We start from the raw sequence: 25,928 nt of genomic DNA on the forward strand, positions 1-25,928 counted from the left end.
AGGACTTGTTTTCCTATATTCCTGACCATCTTCATTGACCTCCTTGGCATCTGTTACAATTGGTTTTCATCTTTCTTGAAGAGTGGCACTCAAAATTGGACACAGCAGAGGCCTGATTAGTGCAGGAGGCTATCACTGTCCAATCAGCATGAACTAGCCAGAGTCACATTCTAATTCTAATTCTTCTCCCCTCCATTCCCACTAGCAATATCCAGTGGTTGAATCTGCTTTACGGTGCCAGAGTATAGGCACAGTCATTGGAGTTACAAGCCTGCTGATCTGCCTTGCCTGGGTGACCTCACTAAGGACCAAAATACATGTAACACTAAATCTGTCACTGGCAAATGTGTGATTTTTTTAAAAAAAAAAAAATACTCGTGGGGTGATGGTAATCAGGAGAGCGGAGTGGGGGTGTTGATTTATTATCCATGGATCATAATAGCCATGTAGCTGCAATTAGAGGGCAAAGTGTCTGAGGTTTGACAGATTTCCTGGTAGACAGGAAGCCCAACAATGTTTTCTTTGAAATTAAGTACTGTTTCTGACTTCTACATGATATTCTAGGACTGTGGTCAATTGCTTCAATAGATACTTAAAATACTTCACCAATGAGCTGCATTTGTGAAGCAAAAGCTTTTGAATGTGTAACCATACTGCATGTTCCTTTGCTCAAATTGATAACAGCTTGTGTCTTTCATATGACAAATGGACCATGGACTGCTGAAATGGTACAGATGCAAAAATGTCACACCTGCAGCAAAATGTACTGTAGTGCAGTAAGATGCATGAACAAATAACTCCAACAATAGAGTAACAGCCAAGTTACCAGAATTTCAATATCTTACCCAGACTTAGTAAGAATCAGACTTAGATATACTTAGTGGGTCTATTCTAAGTAAGTTTGATTAAACTCATCTTTGATGATTTTGTATGGAGATGAAATTGCAGTATTCCCAGCACTTCCCATCCTGAATATAAAGAAATTTGTGGATTTTTGTGAATTCTTACAAAAAAATGAACCAAATTCTCAGCCAGCCCTAGTAGGAATAAAGTCCTTCTAATTAGTGCTGTGCCAAAAAATTCTCCCATGAGAATTTTGACCATTCTCATTCAATTTCATAGAAAAGAAATTGCTTTTGAAAATAAATTCAAAGGAGAAGAAATTTCAGAGAAATTCTCATGGGTTTGGTTCTGTGTTCTTGTGCTTACCTTACTTATGAGATGGCTGAGGGATGTGTGAACATCCTATCTGTCATTATATAATCATCTCTCTGACATCCTGTAGCCTTCTCGGCTTCCTGCACTTCCCATCCAGGAGAAGATAGCATAAATTTATTCTTCCCCAGGGCCTTTTCAGATCAGGAAGTGCAGGCAGCCTGGGAGACTGCCTGCAATAGTGAGAAGTATAATAGAAAGAATACCCCCAACTACCTCACAGTGACTGGGTACGGTCAAAAACATCACCAACACACATTCAAAAATAAATTATAAAATGTCCTGAGGATGAGGCAGAAAAAAATGAAGCCCCTTTCATGGGAGAAAGAAAACTTTCAGGAAATTCCTGAAATTAAAGGACACCTTTCCGGAATTTTGACACATTTCCTTCACCATTATTTTTTGTGATGGTTGCATTCCCTCCCCTTACTGCCCTGGAGTGGTGCTAGTGATACTCTTTCCCCATTTTACTAGAGGGCGGAGGCCTGTCCTGACAGTTCTGCATCTTTGTTCTTGATTGCCAGCACTCACCAGCTTGGCAACCCCAGACAGACAAGATGGGGGAGAAACAGAGACATTCTGGCAACATCCAAGCATTCGGAACTATTCTTCACTGTTTTATCATTTTCTTTCCACACCCAACACACCACTGCAAACATATAATACCTATAGTGAGTAGCTTTAGGATGTTCTATTAATTTAACATACTATGTTGGAAAGTGCTTTCCAGTGCATAACTTTTGCAGAGTAAGCAAACACAGACAGCATCCCATTTCATCCTTCAGCTCAGCTGAGAATATGACAAAGATTAATGCTTCATAATGTAGCTTTCATTAACATGTTCTGAGTTAACCTGGGGAAGTGAAAGTTGCTTCCTTCAATTGAAAACTACTACAAACCACAGCATCATTATAAATCAAGAAACAAAACAAAAAGTAAAAACTGAGGAGCTGCTGTCAGGGCAAAATCAAATGGCTTTTTCAGTTCAGTAAACTTCTTTGTAAAGGTCTGCTTGGCAGCCCCATAAAGGCTCTTGTGACCTCCTTCTATCACCATGCATGAAGAAGCATTTGCTAACAATGCACCCGTTCAGATATAAGATTCCTCTACCAACAATCCCTAGTTGGTTGAGATGGAAATGATTGATGAACTTGAGTCCTTCTTTTTCCCACCATCACCTTCATGCCTAGCCTCGCATATTTGGTTTGAGAAGAGGGTGCAAGGTGGGTATGCATCCAAGATAAACAGGAAAAAGGGAGAAATATCTCAGGATATTGTAGCCAACTTTATTGTGAACAAGTCCAATGTGTTTCAGCCTCTGGCTTTCTTTTAGGCCTTCTTCAGAGGGTTGTAACTATATAGCTACAGATATTATTTGCAATAGGTTGTCTCATGTCTATACACTGGGAGGGGGTCTGCCTCAACAGACCCATTTGGATGCTTGCATCAACCCTATGCTTCAGAGGGAGTGCAGCCCCACCTAGAACAGAACACTGATGTATTTTTCAGTCCTGTGACCCACCTACACACAGTACTTCTGTTTTGCCAAGATTCAAAATCAGTTATTACCCACCATACAGCCTACCAGTGCATCTGAGCACCAGTCCAGAGCCTGCATGGACATACTTGATTGAGATGTTATGGAGAAACAGAGCTGGGTGTTATCCACGTATGGATGACACCTCACTCCAAATCCCTGCATGATCACCCTGAATAGCGTCATATAGATGTCAAACAGCACAGGGGACAAAATAGTGCCCTGTGTCACCTCATAGCACAAGTGGGCTGAACCACACTCCCCAGCCATCACTCTCTGAGACCAGCCAATACCCATCCCATGGAGCTGGCTCCAGGAGAATGGTATGGGTGATGGTATCAAGAGCTACAGAGTGGTCAAGCAAAAGGAGCAAAGTTGCACTCCCTTTGTCTGTCCCTTGGTTAGAATAACTCAACAGGATGACTAAGGCTGATTCAATCCCAAAACTAGACCTGAACCCAGAGTACAATAGGTTCAGATAACCAGTTTCATCCAAGAATGAGTCACCACTAATAAATCAGTGAAAGACATTTTGTTGTTAAGAAGAACTCTGCAGACTATATCCTACAACCCCCTGAGGAAGGCCGAAACGTGTTAGGCTTCTCAACCTAATATGTAAAATATTAAAAGTTCAGCAACTTGAGAACTCGTTTCTCTCCTTAATGGACTTGACCCACTAGAGGGAAGTGAAAGTTGTTGCACAATGTGGCACATGCAGACAACAGCAGTGTAGGTACATGACCAAGCTAAGCTTGATTAGACCCCTCCCTTCCAGCTTCCACCACTGCCTTCCCAGCATTTAATCTCCAAATCTTTGCCTATTTTATCAACTTTCATGAGTTTCCAATCAGAACAGGCATCCAGACTCAAAGCAATCCATCCAACTGAGGAATCTGCTCCCAACTGAATCTCTGGGACCAATACCTGCCTATGCTCTCCCTGCTTTGGTGAGACATCAAGTAGAGGGGCTGAGAGAGATGGCAATGATCCTTTATCTCCTGACTTGTCTTTGGGGTGAGTTGATCCTTCTCTTCTCCTTAAATCTTTCAGTTGCAAAAAAAAAAAAAAAGTACTTTTACACTTCCCACAACTCATTCTTTGATGGCTGTGGCACAGTTGGCTTCAAAAACATACTGCTGGGATATTAGAGATCATGCAATGTATCCCTAGCCCAGCACAGGAATGCTCTTGTTCAGGGCTTCAGACATCCTGTATCATGAGTTTTGTAGCAATGTTTGGGACTAGTTTCAGCAGGAAAGGGAGAAGGAGATCTTGGGGGGATCCGCACGTCGCTCCCAGAGCGCTTCTATGCGACCCCAGTGCACCCCGAAAACGATAGTCTGACTTCCTTGTAAAAGAAATGAGGAAGAGCCGTCCATGCCGCCGCCGGCGACGACGACGAGAAGAGCTCTCCGCAGGCGAGGAGAGCTCGGCAAAGGAGCTCTCCTCTCGGCAAAAGCTCGGCGAGGAGAGCCCGCCTTCTTTTGCCGAGCTCTCCTTGCCAGCGGAGAGCTCTCCTCGGCGGCGGCGGCAGCAGCGGTGGCATGGACGGCTCATTGTCGTTTCTTTTACAGGGAAGTCAAACTATCATTTTTGGGGTGCACTGGGGTCGCATAGAAGCGCTCTGGGAGCGATGTGCGGATCCCCCCGTTCTACCTCCCTTTCTCCTGAAACCTTGTTATTGTTGATGATGCTATATTTAAAAATATTTACATCCCACCTTTCCAATAATATTAAAAATGCTTAGTATGCAGGCAGCATTAAAACAGTAAGTGTGAAGGGGGAAACCAATGCAAGTTTTAAATGATGGTGGCAGGTGCACAGTAGATAAAAATAACATAACAAATCTGCCTAAAAATTTAAAAATATTTTAACTTGAAGGCTGAAACCTTTTCAAGATAGAATGTAAGATAAAAACCACACAGATCCATTTTGCATTCACTAAAACAAGTATCATCTCAGCATGCAAATTGCCTCATGGAAAAGAATGGTGCTCTGTGATGATGTTGTGCATGTGCAATGTCAAAAAAAAATGTGCTTGCTGACAACTTACATACAGCACCAGGACAACATGGACCACTCTTAAGTTGGAACTGAGCCTGAAAGACCAAACAAATTTGTGGGTGCATGGAAGGTAAGCTGCAAGCAGGTGAGACAACCACTGATCTGTTTCAGCAGAACTAAATTCTCTTCCAGTAAGGCAAGTATTCTGCCTTTGAGATGTAAGTACATTTGGAAAATGTGCATGAAAACTGCATAGATGTGAATAAATGGTCTTTTGACAAAGGGAGATAATGCAGACTTTCAGGAAAGCGAAAAGATGTATACATTTTGCAAAATACAACTGAAATGAGACATATATATATATCCCTGTTTCCAGCCTATACATCCCCCTGTTTCCATCAAGATGAAAGTATCCATTGATATTAGTGGAGTCTTCATTGCACATTGTACTCCACAGAAGTCATGCTAACCACCATTTCAATTTTGTTTAACCTAGATGTAGGTTTGACCTCCGACACAAGCCGAGTTGAGATCAGGCTGGTAAACGGTCCCGATCACTGCAGTGGAAGAGTTGAATTGTTCCATAATGGCGAGTGGGGCACCATCTGCGATGATAATTGGGATATCAGTGATGCCAGCGTTGTATGCCAGCAGTTGGGTTGTGGTTTTGCAAGATCAGCCCTAGGCGAAGCACAATTTGGAAGGGGAACTGGTCCCATCTTGCTGGATGAAGTCCAGTGTACAGGAACTGAACCAGCACTCAATGAATGTCCAGCAAATACTTGGGGAGATCATAACTGCAATCATGGAGAAGATGCTGGCATTGTGTGCTCGTGTAAGTTTTTCAACAGTGGGTTCATTGAAAAATTACTTTTGTCACTGCTGATGTCCAGATTTCTGGTTGTCTTTTTAGCAACTGAGTTATCTTGTGCAGACTGAATTCCATGGTACGGATGAGAATGTTTTGCAATTATGAAAGAAAAACCACTAACTTGCTATCATTGATTTAAAGCTTCTCCGAGAGACACAGCCATCTTGCCCACTGCAGAAGAACGGCGAAGCACCATTTCAGAACTCGACACCTCAGGTAATCAGCAAAATTCTATTGTAGAAGAGACAGACAACTTGTACAGCATCGGTTTTGCAATTCAATTCCTACAACATTTCAGTGTAAATGCACTAAAAAAAGACAGCAGTCACAATCTTTAGATTTTCCAGATTGCAGTGTGGTTAGTGCAGCAAATATTCTGCCTTTGAAATGTAAGTAGATTTGGAAAATGTGCATGAAAACTGCCTAGATGTGAATAAATTGTCTTTTGAAAAGGGGAGATCAAGCAGACTTTCAGGACAGCTAAAAGATGTATACATTTTGCAAAATGCAACTTAAATGAGACATCAATATATATATATATATTAGGGATGTGCTCCGCTCCGAATAGGAGCGTAGAAGCAGTAGCGGATTGGCCTGCTCCACCTTACCCAGAGGCGGAGTAGGAGCGGACCGCGGACCCCCTAGAAGCAAGGCGAAGAGAAGCGCCCATTTTTCGGAGCTCCGAGTTCAGGCGGAGCGCTCCGGTCACCATCTTGAAAACATTTCGCCATAGGATTGCATTGCGGCAAATAATCGCGCATAACTACGTTGTTTTTGAAGCTATCATTCTGAAAATTCTTGTGCACAGAGAGTCGTGGATGGGGGTCATTTTGAGACCACTCTCACCTCTCTGCGTTGTCTGGGTCGCGTGCTATATTTTTGTGAAAATCGGGTCAACCGCACGGCTCAAACGGCGTTTTCGGCTTTTCGCCCATAGGATTGCATTGAGGGAAAGAATCGGGGATAACTGGGGGGGCGTTTAAGCTATCATTCTGAAAATTCTTGTGCACAGAGAGTCGTGGATGGGGGTCATTTTGAGACCACTCTCACCTCTCTGCGTTGTCTGGGTCGCGGGCTATATTTTTGTGAAAATCGGGTCAACCGTGCGGCTCAAACTGCGTTTTCGGCTTTTCGCCCATAGGATTGCATTGAGGGAAAGAATGGGGGATAACTGGGGGGGGGGTTAAGCTATCATTCTGAAAATTCTTGTGCACAGAGAGTCGTGGACGGGGTCATTTTGAGACCACTCTCAACTTTCTGCATCGTACGGGTCGCGGGCTAGAAGTTTTTAAAAAATCGGCGGGAAAAATACCTTTTTCAAAGGGCTGAGGGGCAGAGTCAGCTCCCGGTCATGATGATCCCAAAGTTGGAGGAGGGCATAGGCAAAACAGGTAACTTGGGATTCTGGGAAACTTCTCTTTCTTCATCTGAACGGGCTTTTCCCCGTGTTTTTTAACACAGTAGCCCCACCAAATGCACAAACACAACCTGAAATCATATACTAAGCCAAGAATAAGAGATAGAAACACAGCACTGCTCCCCACCCTAACCTTGGTGAACAACTGAATCGATGTGGTGCAAGGGGATGAGCTCCCCTAGGGCATCTCATCGTGGACGTGCCCCCACTCTCTCCTGCACTGGAAGGCCATTAGAGCCTTCCAAAGAGAGTAAAACGGTGGAGCAATGCCTATCATGAGTTGAAGTGAATGGTCACTTTTCAGTGGTGGAGCAATGCCTGTTATGAGTCGAAGTGAGCGTTTTACTTCTTCTCAGAGCTGTTGGTGGCTGTCAGTGTCTTGAACTGGCAGCTACTTCCCCCTCCCCCGGGCACGTCCCCCTATTGCTGGTAAAAGACAGATATAGCCTTTTTAAAAAAATTCTTCTTGCTGTTTATTCAGCAACACTGCTGCTTTTAATTCCACCCCTCCTTTGTTAATTGATTGATTTATTCCATTTTATATGCATTACTGGCTTATCCTTGGCTCACTTCTTTATGCCCCCAGAAATGCCAGCTGCATGCCTGCCTGCCTTCCCTCCCTCCTCCCCTGCCCACCTCGCAGGGATGTTGTGTGTGGGGTGCCCGATTTTCAAAAATTCGCCAAAAATCAGGGGATGATGGGATTGCTTTGAAACTTGGCGTGCGTGTGCATATCCCCATGAGGTGTCATGGTGCCAAACATGAGGTTTCTAACTTGAACAGAAAAAAAGTTGTATAATTTTTTAGCTTTCAATGCAAGCCTATGGGGTTTGCATGGGGAGCTCCGGGCGGAGCGGAGCGGAAGTGGGCGGAGCGGGGGCGGGGCGGAGCGGCCCGATCCGGAAAATGGCGGATCTGCAAGTGAAGCGGAGCGGGGGGTCCGTGCACACCCCTAATATATATATAACCTCCACCCCACCCCAATCCCCCTGTTTCCATCAAGATGAAAGTCTCCATTGACATTAGTGAAGTCTTCCTTGAACATGGTACTCCACAGAAGACACACTCCTTCTCCCTCTTGCTAACCGCCATTTCAATTTTGTTTAACCTAAATGTAGGTTTGACCTCAGACACAAGCCGAGTTGAGATCAGGCTAGTGAACGGTACCGATCACTGCAGTGGAAGAGTTGAATTGTTCCATAATGGCGAGTGGGGCACCATCTGTGATGATAATTGGGATATCAGTGATGCCAGCGTTGTATGCCAGCAGTTGGGTTGCGGTGTTGCAAGATCAGCCCTAGGCGAAGCACAATTTGGAAGGGGAACTGGTCCCATCTGGTTGGATGAAGTCCAGTGTACAGGAATAGAGCCAGCACTTAATCAATGCCAAAGAAAGTCTTGGGGCGAACATGACTGCAGTCATGGAGAAGACGCTAGCATTGTGTGTGCATGTAAGTTGATCAACAATGTTTTCCTTCACACTTTACTTTTGTTATTGTTGATTTCCCCTATGCCTGTGCACTGCCTCAGGATGAGCCAGCAAATTGAGGTGTGGCAGCCGATTCAGCCAGCCTCAGCCCAAATATGAGATGATACCAGGTCAACCCAAGGCGCCCCGAGGCATAGCAGATTGGTTCCAACGTGCCTCGGGGTGCCTTGGGCTGATTCAATGTTCTAGTGGACCACTCCGCCCCACCTGTGGGGGAAAGTTGGTGTGAGGCCAATCATGGGTGTATTCTACTCACTTCCCTCCTCTAGTCCTCTTACCTCCCCCTTCTCTCCCTCCCCACTCAACCCTCAGAACCTGGAGCTACAGCCACCACCATCTACAGTATTTACCTTTGCTTTTCATCTTGCTCCATTAGAGCCATGATTTAAAGATAAGTTGAGGGCTCTCTCACTTTCATAGATCTAGGGTCACAAACTATGATGGCTGTAAAGGGCCATATCTGTAAATTTATTTATTTATTTATTTATTTATTACATTTTTATACCGCCCAATAGCCGAAGCTCTCTGGGCGGTTCACAAAAATTAAAACCATGATAAAACAACCAAGAGGTTAAAAGCACAATACAAAATACAGTATAAAAAGCACAACCAGGATAAAACCACGCAGCAAAATTGATATAAGATTAAAATACAGAGTTAAAACAGTAAAATTTAAATTTAAGTTAAAATTAAGTGTTAAAATACTGAGTGAATAAAAAGGTCTTCAGCTGGGGACGAAAGGAGTACAGTGTAGGTGCCAGGCGGACCTCTCTGGGGAGCTCATTCCACAACCGGGGTGCCACAGCGGAGAAAGCCCTCCTCCTAGTAGCCACCTGCCTCACTTCCTTTGGCAGGGGCTCACGGAGAAGGGCCCCTGTAGATGATCTTAAGGTCTGGGTAGGTACAAATTGCAGCCCAAGATCTATAAAAATGAGATAACCCCCATTTACCTTCAAATCATGGATATAATGGATGAAGGTAGATAGCAAGGGTAAATTTTGGTTGTGGTGGCAGTGTCTCCAGACTGAGGGGGCAGCAGGGGGAGAGTGAACAGGGAATCCAATGGGTCAGATGTGGGTCAGAAGTGCCCCCAGGATTTTCTGGATGTTGGCTGTGTATTGTGACCCCAGGAACTTGCAAGGGCTGACCCACTTTGGTGAGGGTGAACTTTGCATTCGCTTCAATTCCAATGTGAAGTGGGCAAGTCCTGAAAACTGCTGCGTCAAATCGGAACCATTTCAGAAGATCCGAAACAGCCTTGGTGGCCCTAACATCTTCATTATCTTGTTGTCTTTCAAGCAATTCAGTTATTTGATACACATTAAATGACACTATACTTAGCAGCTTTTTTTGATTATGAATACAACCAAACTATTTTCAATTCATTGATTTGAAGCTGCTCCTACTGAGATGACAGCCCTGCCCACTGTGGAAGGATGGTTACGGACAACATCAGAAGTCCACTCCTCAGGTAATAATATTCTGTTATAAAAGAGAAATATATACCTCAAAAAGATGCACAGATTTGAAAATAATGCAGAAGGAAGCTGTTGCCAATGGGACAAAATGCATACCTTTGAAACTGTTCACAACTGAGCAAAGTGCACATGAAAAGAAACATGTACATATATGCAATCCTCTTCCCAAACCTGCTATTTTCACGAGAATGAAAAGGTCCATTGGGATTCATGGGGGCTTGTTTCATCCACAGCCTACTAACCACCAGTTCAATTTTGTTTTCTTTATTAGTGGAGTCTTCTTTGCACATTGTACTCCACAGAAGTCATGCTAACCACCATTTCAATTTTGTTTAACCTAGATGTAGGTTTGACCTCCGACACAAGCCGAGTTGAGATCAGGCTGGTGAACGGTACCGATCACTGCAGTGGAAGAGTTGAATTGTTCCATAATGGCGAGTGGGGCACCATCTGTGATGATAATTGGGATATCAGTGATGCCAGCGTTGTATGCCAGCAGTTGGGTTGTGGTTTTGCAAGATCAGCCCTAGGCGGAGCACAATTTGGAAGGGGAACTGGTCCCATCTTGCTGGATGAAGTCCAGTGTACAGGAACTGAACCAGCACTCAATGAATGTCCAGCAAATACTTGGGGAGATCATAACTGCAATCATGGAGAAGATGCTGGCATTGTGTGCTCGTGTAAGTTTTTCAACAGTGGGTTCATTGAAAAATTACTTTTGTCACTGCTGATGTCCAGATTTCTGGTTGTCTTTTTAGCAACTGAGTTATCTTGTGCAGACTGAATTCCATGGTACGGATGAGAATGTTTTGCAATTATGAAAGAAAAACCACTAACTTGCTATCATTGATTTAAAGCTTCTCCGAGAGACACAGCCATCTTGCCCACTGCAGAAGAACGGCGAAGCACCATTTCAGAACTCGACACCTCAGGTAATCAGCAAAATTCTATTGTAGAAGAGACAGACAACTTGTACAGCATCGGTTTTGCAATTCAATTCCTACAACATTTCAGTGTAATTCACTAAAAAAAGACAGCAGTCACAATCTTTAGATTTTCCTGATTGCAGTGTGGTTAGTGCAGCAAATATTCTGCCTTTGAAATGTAAGTAGATTTGGAAAATGTGCATGAAAACTACATAGATGTGAATAAATTGTCTTTTGACAAGGGGAGATCATGCAGACTTTCAGGACAGCTAAAAGATGTATACATTTTGCAAAATGCAACTTAAATGAGACATCAATATATATATATATATATATATAACCTCCACCCCACCCCAATCCCCCTGTTTCCATCAAGATGAAAGTCTCCATTGACATTAGTGAAGTCTTCCTTGAACATGGTACTGCACAGAAGACACACTCCTTCTCCCTCTTGCTAACCGCCATTTCAATTTTGTTTAACCTAGATGTAGGTTTGACCTCCGACACAAGCCGAGTTGAGATCAGGCTAGTGAATGGTACCGATCACTGCAGTGGAAGAGTTGAATTGTTCCATAATGGCGAGTGGGGCACCATTTGTGATGATAATTGGGATATCAGTGATGCCAGTGTTGTATGCCAGCAGTTGGGTTGCGGTGTTGCAAGATCAGCCCTAGGCGAAGCACAATTTGGAAGGGGAACTGGTCCCATCTGGTTGGATGAAGTCCAGTGTACAGGAATAGAGCCAGCACTTAATCAATGCCAAAGAAAGTCTTGGGGCGAACATGACTGCAGTCATGGAGAAGACGCTAGCATTGTGTGTGCATGTAAGTTGATCAACAATGTTTTCCTTCACACTTTACTTTTGTTATTGTTGATTTCCCCTATGCCTGTGCACTGCCTCAGGATGAGCCAGCAAATTGAGGTGTGGCAGCCGATTCAGCCAGCCTCAGCCCAAATTTGAGATGATACCAGGTCAACCCAAGGCGCCCCGAGGCATAGCAGATTGGTTCCAACGTGCCTTGGGGTGCCTTGGGCTGATTCAATGTTCTAGTGGACCACTCTGCCCCGCCTGTGGGGGAAAGTTGGTGTGAGGCCAATCATGGGTGTATTATATTCACTTCCCTCCCATAGTCCTCTTACCTCCCCCTTCTCTCCCTCCCCACTCAACCCTCAGAACCTGGAGCCACAGCCACCACCATCTACAGTATTTACCTTTGCCTTCCATCTTGCTCCATTAGAGCCATGATTTAAAGATAAGTTGAGGGCTCTCCCATTTTCATAGATCTAGGGTCACAAACTATGATGGCTGTAAAGGGCCATATCTGTAAATTGCAGCCCAAGATCTATAAAAATGAGAGAGCCCCCATTTTACCTTCAAATCATGGGTATAATGGATGAAGGTAGATAGCAACGGTGAATTTTGGTTGTGGTGGCAGTGGCTTCAGACTGAGGGGGCAGCAGGGGGAGAGTGAACAGGGAATCCAATGGGTCAGATGTGGGTCAGAAGTGCCCCCAGGATTTTCTGGATGTTGGCTGTGTGGCTGTGTATTGTGACCCCAGGAACTTGCAAGGGCTGACCCACTTTGGTAGGGGTGAACTTTGCATTCGCTTCAATTCCAATGTGAAGTGGGCAAGTCCTGAAAACTGCTGCGTCAAATCGGAACCATTTCAGAAGATCCGAAACAGCCTTGGTGGCCCTGACATCTTCATTATCTTGTTGTCTTTCAAGCAATTCAGTTATTTGATACACATTAAATGACACTATACTTAGCAGCTTTTTTTGATTATGAATACAACCAAACTATTTTCAATTCATTGATCTGAAGCTGCGCCTACTGAGATGACAGCCCTGCCCACTGTGGAAGGATGGTTACGGACAACATCAGAAGTCCACTCCTCAGGTAATAATATTCTGTTATAAAAGAGAAATATATACCTCAAAAAGATGCACAGATTTGAAAATAATGCAGAAGGAAGCTGTTGCCAATGGGACAAAATGCATACCTTTGAAACTGTTCACAACTGAGCAAAATGCACATGAAAAGAAACATGAACATATATGCAATCCTCTTCCCAAACCTGCTATTTTCACGAGAATGAAAAGGTCCATTGGGATTCATGGGGGCTTGTTTCATCCACAGCCTACTAACCACCAGTTCAATTTTGTTTTCTTTATTAGTGGAGTCTTCTTTGCACATTGTACTCCACAGAAGTCATGCTAACCACCATTTCAATTTTGTTTAACCTAGATGTAGGTTTGACCTCCGACACAAGCCGAGTTGAGATCAGGCTGGTAAACGGTCCTGATCACTGCAGTGGAAGAGTTGAATTGTTCCATAATGGCGAGTGGGGCACCATCTGTGATGATAATTGGGATATCAGTGATGCCAGCGTTGTATGCCAGCAGCTGGGTTGCGGTGTTGCAAGATCAGCCCTAGGCGGAGCACAATTTGGAAGGGGAACTGGTCCCATCTTGCTGGATGAAGTCCAGTGTACAGGAACAGAACCAGCACTCAATGAATGTCCAGCAAATACTTGGGGAGATCATAACTGCAATCATGGAGAAGATGCTGGCATTGTGTGCTCGTGTAAGTTTTTCAACAGTGGGTTCATTGAAAAATTACTTTTGTCACTGCTGATGTCCAGATTTCTGGTTGTCTTTTTAGCAACTGAGTTATCTTGTGCAGACTGAATTCCATGGTACGGATGAGAATGTTTTGCAATTATGAAAGAAAAACCACTAACTTGCTATCATTGATTTAAAGCTTCTCCGAGAGACACAGCCATCTTGCCCACTGCAGAAGAACGGCGAAGCACCATTTCAGAACTCGACACCTCAGGTAATCAGCAAAATTCTATTGTAGAAGAGACAGACAACTTGTACAGCATCGGTTTTGCAATTCAATTCCTACAACATTTCAGTGTAAATGCACTAAAAAAAGACAGCAGTCACAATCTTTAGATTTTCCTGATTGCAGTGTGGTTAGTGCAGCAAATATTCTGCCTTTGAAATGTAAGTAGATTTGGAGAATTTGCATGAAAACTGCATAGATATGAATAAATTGTCTTTTGACAAGGGGAGATCATGCAGACTTTCAGGACAGCTAAAAGATGTATACATTTTGCAAAATGCAACTTAAATGAGACATCAATATATATATATATATATATATATATATATATATATATATATATTATTTATTTATATAGCACCATCAATGTACATGGTGCTGTACAGATAACACAGTAAATAGCAATATATCCCACATCCCACCCTAATCCCCCTGTTTCCATCAAGATGAAAGTCTCCATTGACATTAGTGAAGTCTCCCTTGCACATGGTACTCCACAGAAGACACACTCCTTCTCCCTCTTGCTAACCGCCATTTCAATTTTGTTTAACCTAGATGTAGGTTTGACCTCAGACACAAGCCGAGTTGTGATCAGGCTAGTGAACGGTCCCGATCACTGCAGTGGAAGAGTTGAATTGTTCCATAATGGCGAGTGGGGCACCATCTGTGATGATAATTGGGATATCAGAGATGCCAGTGTAGTATGCCAGCAGCTAGGCTGTGGCGTGGCAATATCAGCCCCAGGAGGAGCACGATTTCGAAGGGGTACTGGCGCCATCTGGTTGGATGATGTCCAGTGCAGAGGAACAGAACAAGCACTCAATCAGTGCTCAGCAAGGTCTTGGGGAGTGCATAACTGCAATCATGGAGAAGATGCTGGTGTTGTGTGCTCATGTAAGTTGATCAACAATGTGTTCCTTCACCCTTTACTTTTGTCACTGAAGACATCCAAATTGCCTTTCTAGTAGGGCTGTGCTCCGCTTCTCTTCGGGTCAGAGAAGCAATAGCGAGGCGGCCTGATTCGCCTCTGGAAAAGGTGGAGGAGAAGCGAGTTGGGGGGCTGCGGATCGAGGCGAAGAGTATCGCCTCAATCCGGAGCTCTGGACGCAGGTAAGTGGGTGGGGAGAGGGACCCATCTGGCGCTGCTGGCGCTGCTGCAGTCCCTGCAGCGACAGTGATGGAGCCAGGTAAGGGGGCAGGGAGGAGGGAGGCTTACCTGTGTCCATCACGGACCATCGCTGGCTTCAATTGAAGCCCTGTCTTCAAGCAGAAGAGGCCGCAGCCTTCTCTTCCGCTTGAAGCCGGGGCCTCAGTTGAAGCCTGCGACAGACCGCGATGGACGCAGGTAAGGGGCGGGGGGTTGGCCTACCTGGTGCCACTGGCACCACCACTGTCCATGCGGCGGCGGCGGCGAAGCCAGGCAAGGGGGCAGGGAGGAGGGAGGCTTACCTGCGTCCATCGCGGTCTGTCGCAGGCTTCAATTGAGGCCCCAGTTGAAGCCGGAAGTGAAGGCTGAGGCCTCTTCCAGCTTCAAGCTGGGGCCTCAATTGAAGCCCACGATGATGGACACAGGTAAGGGGGTGGGAGGGTTGGCTTACCTGGCGCTGGCACCACCAGCAGAGCCGGAACTCACTTCACGGAGCGGAGCAGGGGACGGGCGGATCGGCCCGAAGAGGATCGGGCCCAATCCAGAAGTTCCAGATTGGGCCACAAAGCGGATCGGGGGGTCTGTACACTGCCCTACTGTTCACTAGCAATTTAGATATTTTATGGACACTAAACATCACTATGTTTAGCAGCTTTTTCTGAATATGATTTTTAAAACTATTTTCCATTCATTGATTTGAAGCAGCTCCTCCTGCTATGGCAGCCTTGCCCACTGTGGAAGGATGGCTACAGACCACTTCAGAACTCCAAACATCAGGTAATAAGGATTATTGTGTTGTATAAGAGTCAGACAAGTTGTAAAATCTAGGTTTTGTAATCTCATTCCTCACACACTTTAGTTTTTATCTAGTCACTGAAGGCATCAACTCAAAAAAATGGCTGGAGGGAACTTTGCCATGGCTGGAGATATGGTGCTAGTGTTCAAATGAATGAATCAACCACCCCTCACAACTGCTCATTTTTCTCCATCAGACTCACACACACACACCCATGAAGCCATCCTATTGCATCACTATCCCTTTCTCAGGAATTTCTGTTCAGGAAATAGAGGCCTTTATGTAGTCAATGGACATAGCTAGACCTAAGGATTATCCCAGGCAAATGGAGGGGTCGTCCCTGTCTGCTCCCAGGATCCCCTGTGCGTCATTTGGATGCACAGGGATGATCCCAGGACGATCCCTGGATATAGGCCTGGGCTAGCCATGGCCAATATCTGAAGGATACTAGTCCATATCTTAGCTCGCCCCAGGTGCAATTCCACTCAGGTAGAGTTTATATGAAGCAGATGCAATTGACTTTATCTGCATGTTCTTGCAACATATCATGATGACCAACTCAGCAAACACTAATCTGTCTCACAAGTTCTTGATCTCCTCAGAATGTTGTGCCAATGCAAAGGTGATAGAGGAGTATGGCCAAGTTGCCAATCAATGAGCCCTGTGCTCTATTCTGTGGAATCTCTCCTGATCTTTTTCTCCTGCCACTGTCCCTGCTACTTCAACACCAGTAATTTCTAGGCATGTGCTCCGCTCCGATTAGGAGCGGAGAAGCAGTAGCGGATTGGCCTGCTCCGCCTTACCCAGAGGCGGAGTAGAAGCGGACTGCGGACCCCTAGAAGCAAGGCGAAGAGAAGCGGCCATTTTTCGGAGCTCCTCTTTCAGGCGGAGCGCTCCGATCGCCATCTTGAAAACATTTTGCTGTAGGATTGCATTGCGGGAAATAATCGCGGATAACTGAGTTGTTTTTGAAGCTATCGTTCTGGAAATTCTTGTGCACAGAGAGTCGTGGATGGGGGTCATTTTGAGACTACTCTCACCTCTCTGCGTCGTGCGGGTCGCGTGCTAATTTTTTTAAAAAATCGGGTCAACAAACAGGGACAGCGCGGCTCAAACGGCAGTTTTCGGCTTTTCGCCCATAGGATTGCATTGCGGGAAAGAATCGGGGATAACTGGGGGGGGTTAAGCTATCATTCTGAAAATTCTTGTGCACAGAGAGTCGTGGATGGGGGTCATTTTGAGACTACTCTCACCTCTCTACGTCGTGCGGGTCGCGTGCTAGAATTTTTTAAAAATCGGGTCAACAAACGGTTTGGGTTTTTTATTATTTTTGAAGCGATGACAGGCACATTCAACTCCCAATCCTGATGAGAATTGATCTCCTCATGAAGCATCCTCCAATCCCAGCGTTCGAGGGGGGGGACTAAGGCAGAGTCATCCTGAGATCTTTGAGCTCTCAGCGTCTTGTGGGTTTAGCGTTCGTTAGCTGCTGCTGTGTACTTTGGAGATAGATTAGGATTTTAGCTTGGCGCGTGTGTTTGTTTGCTTCTTTCTGACTTTTTGCTTAGTTTGCTCTGTGTTTTTCCCTTACTTTGATTTAATATAAACTTTATTTTTAAATTTTGGAGTGTGTGTTTGTTTGGTTGGTTCGTTTCCCCCCTCCCCTCTCTTAAAGCCTGCTTTTGTGTAGTGCAACAGCCACAGATTGAGCATTTTGGGGAAAGCATACACACACTTCTTGTCCCATTTCCCTACATTTAGTAATATTCTTAAACATATTATTATATTCTTATACATGGACACATGGATAAGCTATCATGGTGCCGAGTTTGAGGTTTCTAACGTGCAAATTGACGGAGCTATCGAAAGGGGTGTGAATTAGGGTTATGGGTGGTGCGTTAGAGGTTAGAGCTGTGCCAAAAATCAGGGGATGATGGGACTGCCTTGAGTCTGGGCGTCCATGTGGACACATGGATAAGCTGTCCTGGTGCCGAGTTTGAGGTTTCTAACGTGCAAATTGACGGAGCTATCCCAAGGGGTCTGAATGGGGTGCCCGATTTTCAAAAATTCCCCAAAAATCAGGGGATGATGGGATTTGCTTGAAACTTGGCGTGCATGTGGACACATGGATAAGCTTTCATGGTGCCGAGTTTGAGGTTTCTAACTTGAACAGAAAAAACATTGTATAATTTTTTAGCTTTCAATGCAACCCTATGGGGGGGAAAACGGAGCTCCGATACGGATCCGGAGCTCCGAGCGGAGCGGAGCGGAAGTGGGCGGAGCAGGGATGGGGCGAAGCAGCCCACTCCGAAAATGGCGGATCTGCAAGTGAAGCGGAGCGGGGGGTCCGTGCACACCCCTAGTAATTTCCCTTTTGTTCAAGGTACTTTACAGAGATTTTTTAGACACCAAATGTCACTGTATGAATGAGAAGTTTTGCTCAACTTTAAAATAATCACTGATTTTCATTCAAATGTTAAGCCCTCCCTACTGACACAGCAACCTCGCCCAATGTAGAAGAATGGGTACTGACCGACACTTCAAAACTCCATAGCTCAGGTAATGAGGAATATTACATTTAGAAGGGTTTTTTTTGGGGGGGGGCTGCAGTGGCATTACTCACATGGTTTAATTTTACAGCATGCGTTGTAATTCCACCCCCCAATCACCCTCAAATCAGTGAGAAATGAAAACATGTGCATGAAAAATTGAACAGATTTTAAAATTGTGCACAGAGATGTTTTGTCAGTGGGAGAAATTGCATACCTTTGAAACTGCTCACACAAAAAGAAACATGGGTATATATGCAATTGTCTTCCCAAATGTGCTATTTGCACCAGGTCAAAAAGCTCCATTGGAATTCATGGAGGCTTCTTTCATCTACAATATGCTAACCACCATTTCAATTTTGTTTTACCTAGATGAGGATTTGACCTCAGCCAGAGTCCCAGCTGAGATCAGGCTGGTGGATGGTCCCAGTCGCTGCAGTGGAAGAGTTGAGTTGTTCCATAATGGTGAATGGGGCACCATCTGTGATGATAGTTGGGATATCACAGATGCCAGCATTGTATGCCAGCAGCTGGGCTGTGGTGTTGCAATATCAGCCCTAAGTGAAGCACAATTTGGAAGGGGAACTGGTCCCATCTGGCTGGATGAAGTCCACTGCACAGGGGCAGAAGCAGCACTCAATCAATGCCCAAGAAGCTCGTGGGGAAATCATGACTGCAACCATGGAGAAGATGCTGGCATTGCATGCGCATGTAAGTTGATCTACAATGTCTTCATTCGCACTTTACTTTTGATGATGTCCACATTATATTTATTTATTTATTTATTTAAGCATTTTTATGCCGCCATTCAGCCAAAAAAGGCTCTCACGGCGGCTTACAAAAGTATTTCTTGACAGTCCCTGCCCACAGGCTTAAAATATAAAAGACATGACACAAAAGGAAAGGGGATTGGGAGGGAGGAGGAGGAGGGGGAAAAGGAAAGCAAACTCAGGCACTACAATCTTAGTTGGAAAGTTCAGCAGTTGCAGTTGACAGCAGGAGGGAGGGGGCCCTCAGCTGGAGCTGGAGCCAGGCATGGTGGAGAGGTGCCTGGCTGCTGCTTCCTCCCTCACTGGTGGCCTCTGCAGAGACAGTTGGTAGCAGGAGGGAGGGGGCTCTCAGCTGGAGCTGGACCCAGGCACGGTGGAGAGGTGCCTGGCTGCTGCTTCCTCCCTCACTGGTGGCCTCTGCAGTGACAGTTGGTAGCAGGAGGGAGGGAGCTCTCAGCTGGAGCTGGACCCAGGCACAGTGGAGAGGTGCCTGGCTGCTGCTTCCTCCCTCACTGGTGGCCTCTGCAGAGGCAGTTGGTAGCAGGAGGGAGGGGGCTCTCAGCTGGAGCTGGACCCAGGCACAGTGGAGAGGTGCCTGGCTGCTGCTTCCTCCCTCACTGGTGGCCTCTGCAGAGGCAGTTGGTAGCAGGAGGGAGGGGGCTCTCAGCTGGAGCTGGACCCAGGCACGGTGGAGAGGTGCCTGGCTGCTGCTTCCTCCCTCACTGGTGGCCTCTGCAGTGACAGTTGGTAGCAGGAGGGAGGGGGCTCTCAGCTGGAGCTGGACCCAGGCACGGTGGAGAGGTGCCTGGCTGCTGCTTCCTCCCTCACTGGTGGCCTCTGCAGAGGCAGTTGGTAGCAGGAGGGAGGGGGCTCTCAGCTGGAGCTGGACCCAGGCACGGTGGAGAGGTGCCTGGCTGCTGCTTCCTCCCTCACTGGTGGCCTCTGCAGAGACAGTTGGCAGCAGGAGGGAGGGGGCTCTCAGCTGGAGCTGGACCCAGGCATGGTGGAGAGGTGCCTGGCTGCTGCTTCCTCCCTCACTGGTGGCCTCTGCAGAGGCAGTTGGAAGCAGGAGGGAGAGGGCTCTCAGCTGGAGCTGGACCCAGGCACAGTGGAGAGGTGCCTGGCTGCTGCTTCCTCCCTCACTGGTGGCCTCTGCAGTGAATGTATTATGAGCTTATTTTGAAAATGGGGGGGGGGGGACAACTACTTTTCATTCATTGATTTGAAGCAGCTCCTGCCAGCATGAAAGCCTTGCCCACTGTGGAAGGATGGCTAAAGACCTCTTCAGAACTCCTTACTTCAGGTAATAAGCTTTAATCTGTCTTGCAAGGCTTTGATCTGCTCAGAATGTGCTAATGCAAAGGTGTTAGAGGAAAATGGCCGTGTTGTCCTTAAATGAACTCTGTGCTCCCTTCTGTGGGATTTCTCCTGATCTGTTTCCTTTTCTTCAAGAAACTTCACAGAGATCTCAGAGACCCTATAAGTTACTGTATGGATAAGACCTTTTGATCAATATGAAAATAATCTCAAATTTTCATTCAAATTTTAACCCATCTCTGCTGACACAACAACCTCACCCAATGTAGAAGAATGGGCACTTTATGTAGTAAACAGCTGCTATGAGAGATCTTATGGACACTAAATGACACTGTATGGATGAGAGATTTTGCTCAACCTGAAAATAATCTCTAATTTTCATTCATATCTTAAGCCATCCCTGCTGAAATGGTAACATCGCCTGATGTAGAAAAATGGTTACTGACCGACACTTCAGAACACCAAACCACAGGTAATGAGGAATATTACATTTCAAAAGATTTAGGAGTTCTACAGTGCCATTACTCACATGGTTTGATGTTCCTGTGGTTTACAGGGAAACTGAAACACCCTCTATGAGGCCACCATATAGCATCACCTTCTCTAACTCAGAAAATCCTGTTCTAAATACTGCAGGATACTAGTCCATACCTTCGGTCGCAGTAACTGAAAATCAGAATTAAGCAGGGCCTCCAGGCCTCATGCAACTGAACTTCCACTCAGATAGAGGTAAAGTTCATTTGAAGCAGACGGGATTGACTTTGTCTGCAGTGTCTTGCAACATGTCATGATGAAACACTCAGCAAGCACCACATGGTCTCACAAGGCCTTGATTTGCTCAGGATGTTGTGCTAATGCAAAGGTATAGCCATGTTACTATTCCATTATTTGTGTGCTCTATTCAGTGGGATTTCTCCTGATATATTTCTCCTGTTGCTGTCCCTTCTACTCCTTCACCAGCAGTTTCCTTTTGTACAAGAAACTTCGCAGAGATCTTATAGGCACTAAATGACACTGTATGGATGAGAGATTTTGCTCAACCTGAAAATAATCTCTAATTTCCATTCATATCTTAAGCCCCTGCTGAAATGGTAACATTTCCTGAAGTAGAAGAATGGGCACTGAGCGACACTTCAGAACATCCTAGCCCAGGTAGTGTGGAATATTATATTTTGGATGATTTGGGGAGTTTCCAGTGCCATTACTCACAGGATTTAATTTTCCTGCCATCAACAAAGAAAAAAATTCAGAACAGATGGATGGATTGGATATCACCACACATGATGAAATGGAATTATACATGAGGCCATTTGCTCAACATGAAAATAATCTCTCATTTTCATTCATATTTTAAGATGTCCCTACTGAAACTGTAACATCTCCCAACATGGAAGAATGGGTACAGACCAACACCTCAGAACGCCAAACCTCAGGTAATGAGGAATATTACATTTCAAAAGATTCTGGAGTTCTGCAGTGCCATTAGTCACATGGTTTAGTTTTCCTGCTGTCTACAAGGAAACAAACTCAGGATGGACGGATGGAACTTTGTCACTGCTGGAGCTATAGAACACATTCCAGAGAGAGATTATCTTTAGTAAGGACAGAAAGCTGTTTACCCATTTTATTCCCAAAGCAATGTCCAGTTATGCAGGAATAGGCAAAATCACATTGGAGAAGACATATCTAGGTGGAGGGATCAATATTATGACCAATGTCAATATGGAAGCAACAGCAGCCAAATGGGGCATTCTGATCAGTGGTCCTTCTAGCTACATTGTGTATACTCAAAGTAGCAGTAGTTTGCCAGATTTTCAGACATATTCCACTCCCCCGCCCCCTGCCCCCTATTCTACCTGAGAAACTAGAGAGGGGAAAATATCTTCTTTATAGGGATGTATTAGAAATTCATTTCAGTTTGTTTTTTTGACAAGAATTGATCCAATTGTAACCAAATGGAGGCCTGAATACAATCTTTAGTATAAAGTCTGTACATTTCAAATCATGCGGTGTAATTCACCTACAACAATAAGAAAACCTTTGAAAATGAAAATATGTGCCTTGAAAAAAGTTGCTGTGTGGGTAAGACCTTTTGATCAACATGAAAATAATCTCTAATTTTCATTCAAATTTTAAGCCATCTCTGCTGACATAGCAACTTCACCCAATGTAGAAGAATGGGTATTGAGTGACACTTCAGAACACCACACCACAGGTAATAAGGAATACTGTGTTGCAGAACAGGCAGACAGACAAGTTGTAACATCTAGGTTTTGCAATTCGATTCTTCCAACACTATTGTTTTTCTTCAATCAGCAAAGGCATTAATTCATCACAAAAGGATGGATGGAAACTTGCCATGACTAGACTTATGGTGCAATTGATCAAATCCATTAAAAGACCATCACAAATCCATCACAACAGCCCATTTTCCCCCAAGAGATTCAATCATCCCTGTGAGACCTATATACAGCATAACCTTTCCTTTCTCAGGAAATTCTGTCCACGAAATAGGGATCTTTATATAGTAAACAGCTGCTATAAGAGATCTTATAGTCATTAAATGACACTGTATGGATGAGAGATTTTGCTCAACCAGAAAATAATCTCTAATTTTCATTCGTATCTTAAGCCATCCCTGCTGAAACGGTAACATTGCCCAACGTAGAAGAATGGGTACTGACCGACACTTCAGAACACCAAACCACAGGTAATGAGGAATATTACATTTCAAAAGATTTAGGAGTTCTGCAGTGCTATTACTCGCATGGTTTGATGTTCCTGTGGTTTACAAGGAAACTGAAACACCCTCTACCAGGCCACCATACAGCATCACCTTCTCTATCTTCAGAAAATTCTGTTCTAAATAGCTGCAGGATGCTAGTCTATATCTTAGGTCTCAGTAACTGAAAATCAGAATTAAGCAGGGCCTCCAGGCCTCATGCAACTGAACTCCCATTCAGATAGAGGTGAAGTTCATTTGAAGCAGAAGGAATTGACTTTGTCTGCAGTGTCTTGCAACATGTCATGATGAAACACTCAGCAAGCACTCAGCAAATCACAAGGCCTTGATTTGCTCAGGATGTTGTGCTAATGCAAAGGTATAGCCATGTTACTATTCAATTATTTGTGTGCTCTATTCAGTGGGATTTCTCCTGATATATTTCTCCTGTTGCTGTCCCTGCTACTCCTTCACCAGCAGTTTCCTTTTGAACAATAAACTTCACAGAGATCTTATAGGCACAAAATGACACTGTATGGATAAGAGATTTTGCTCAACCTGAAAATAATCTCTAATTTCCATTCACAATTTAAGCTATCCCTGCTGAAATTGTAACATTGCCTGATGTAGAAGAATGGGCATTGAGCGACACTTCAGAACATCCTAGCCCAGGTAATGTGGAATATCATATTTTGGACGATTTGGGGAGTTTCCAGTGCCATTACTCACAGGATTTAATTTTCCTGCCATCAACAAAGAAAAAAATTCAGAACAGGTGGATGGATTGGATATCACCACACATGAAGAAATGGAACTATACATGAGACCATTTGCTCAACATGAAAATAATCTCTAATTTTCATTCCTACTTTAAGATGTCCCTACTGAAACTGTAACATCTCCCAACATGGAAGAATGGGTACAGACCGACACTTCAGAACGCCAAACCTCAGGTAATGAGGAATATTACATTTCAAAAGATTTGGGAGTTCTGCAGTGCCATTAGTCACATGGTTTAATTTTCCTGCTGTCTACAAGGCAGCAAACTATGGAATGGATGGATGGAACTTTGTCACTGCTGGAGCTATAGAACACATTCCAGAGAGAGATTATCTTTAGTAAGGACAGAAAACTGTCCACCGAATTCATTCCCAAAGCAATGTCACATTGGAGAAGACATATCTAGAGGGAGGGATCAATATTATGACCAATGTCAACATGGAAGTAACAGCTGCTCCATTGGGCATTCTGATCAGTGGTCCTTCTAGCCAAGTAGTGTATACTTTAAGTAGCAGTAGTTTGCCAGCTTTTCAGCCTTATTTCCCTCCCCTGCCCCTTGCCCCCTATTCAGCTTGAGTAAATGGAAAGGGAAAAATACCTTCTTCATAGGGATGGATTAGAAATTTATTTAAGTTTGGTTTTTTTTACCAAAATTGATATAATTTGCAGCCCCTGTAACCAAATGGAGACCTGATCACAATCTGCAGTATGAAGTCTGTACATTTCAGGGCATGTGATGTAATTCACCTGCAATTTTTTTAAAAAAAGCCTTTGAAAATGAAAATATGTGCCTGGGGGGAAAATGCACAGATCTGAAAATTGTGCACAAGGAAGTTTGGTCAATGAGAGAAAATCCATACGTTTGGAACTGCTCATAACTGAGTGAAAGGCACATGGAAAGTAGCATGGATATATATGCAATCCTCCCCTTAAGCCTGCTATTTGCACCACAATGAAAATTTGAATTGGGATTCACTGAGGCTCCTTTGTGAATGGTCATCCACAGAAGACACAATCCTTCTCCTACCTGTTAACCACCATATCAATTTTGTTTTACCTAGATGTAGGTTTGACCTCAGAAATAGGCCCTGTTGAGATCAGGCTTATGAATGGTCCCAGTCGCTGCAGTGGAAGGATTGAATTGTTCCATAATGGTGAATGGGGCACCATCTGTGATGATGGCTGGGATATCAGAGATGCCAGTGTAGTATGCCAGCAGCTAGGCTGTGGTGTTGCAAGATCAGCCCCAGGAGGAGCACGATTCGGAAGAGGAAATGGTCCCATCTGGCTGGATGATGTCCAGTGCACAGGAACAGAACCAGCACTCAATCAGTGCCGAACAAAATCTTGGGAAGAGCATAACTGCAATCACAGAAAAGACGCTGGCGTCATGTGCTCATGTAAGTTGAACAAGAATGTTTTCCTTAACACTGTACTTTTGCCACAGATGAGGTCCTCATTATCTCAGGGCTCATCTACACCAAACAGGATATTCCACTACGAAAGTGGTATATAAAAGGCAGGAGCCACACTACTGCTTTATAGCGGTATCGAAGTGCACTGACAACTGCTGGGGCCCATTGACACATGCCATATACCGCTTTCATACTGCTATATGCTGCTTGGTGTGGCTCCTGCCTTTTATATACCGCTTTCATAGTGGAATATCCTGCTTGGTGTAGATGAGCCCTCAGTGTCTTTCTAGCAATTCTGTTATCTTATAGACAGTAAATGTCACTATGATTTGCAGCTATTTTTTAATGTGATAAAAAAACCCACTGTTTTCCATTTATTGATTTTAAGTTGTTCCTACTGACATGGCAGTGTTGCCCACTGTACAAGGATGGCTGCAGACCACTTCCAAACTCCAAACATCAGGTAATAAGGATTATTGTGTTGTAGAAGAGTCAAACAAGCTGCAAAATTTGGGTTTTGCAGTTCCATTCTTCCCACACTTTTGTTTTTCTGTAGTCACCATGGTATAAACTCTGAGAAAAAGGGTGGATGGAACCTTGTCATGGCTGGAGATATGGTGCTAGAGATCAAATCCATTAACCC

At 44.6% G+C, this 25,928-nt stretch overlaps 1 protein-coding gene across 1 annotated transcript in view; it reads left to right on the forward strand.

Moving 5' to 3' along the window:
* Positions 1-3,607: 3,607 nt before the first annotated feature.
* LOC134406242 (deleted in malignant brain tumors 1 protein-like) overlaps positions 3,608-25,928 on the forward strand; it is a 30,318-nt gene continuing 7,997 nt past the window's right edge. Inside the window, exons 1-18 of the mRNA XM_063137567.1 lie at positions 3,608-3,766; positions 5,253-5,591; positions 9,930-10,004; positions 10,353-10,691; positions 10,869-10,943; positions 11,423-11,761; positions 12,764-12,838; positions 13,187-13,525; positions 13,703-13,777; positions 14,345-14,683; positions 15,639-15,713; positions 18,214-18,291; positions 18,654-18,992; positions 20,763-20,840; positions 23,685-23,762; positions 23,966-24,043; positions 24,932-25,270; positions 25,674-25,748. Coding sequence (XP_062993637.1) covers positions 3,730-3,766; positions 5,253-5,591; positions 9,930-10,004; positions 10,353-10,691; positions 10,869-10,943; positions 11,423-11,761; positions 12,764-12,838; positions 13,187-13,525; positions 13,703-13,777; positions 14,345-14,683; positions 15,639-15,713; positions 18,214-18,291; positions 18,654-18,992; positions 20,763-20,840; positions 23,685-23,762; positions 23,966-24,043; positions 24,932-25,270; positions 25,674-25,748 — 3,172 coding nt within the window. The 5' untranslated portion in view covers positions 3,608-3,729. The remainder of the gene's footprint in view (positions 3,767-5,252; positions 5,592-9,929; positions 10,005-10,352; positions 10,692-10,868; positions 10,944-11,422; positions 11,762-12,763; positions 12,839-13,186; positions 13,526-13,702; positions 13,778-14,344; positions 14,684-15,638; positions 15,714-18,213; positions 18,292-18,653; positions 18,993-20,762; positions 20,841-23,684; positions 23,763-23,965; positions 24,044-24,931; positions 25,271-25,673; positions 25,749-25,928) is intronic.

This window comes from Elgaria multicarinata, chromosome 11 (assembly GCF_023053635.1).
Source record: "Elgaria multicarinata webbii isolate HBS135686 ecotype San Diego chromosome 11, rElgMul1.1.pri, whole genome shotgun sequence".
NCBI classification, from domain to species: Eukaryota; Metazoa; Chordata; class Lepidosauria; order Squamata; family Anguidae; genus Elgaria; species Elgaria multicarinata.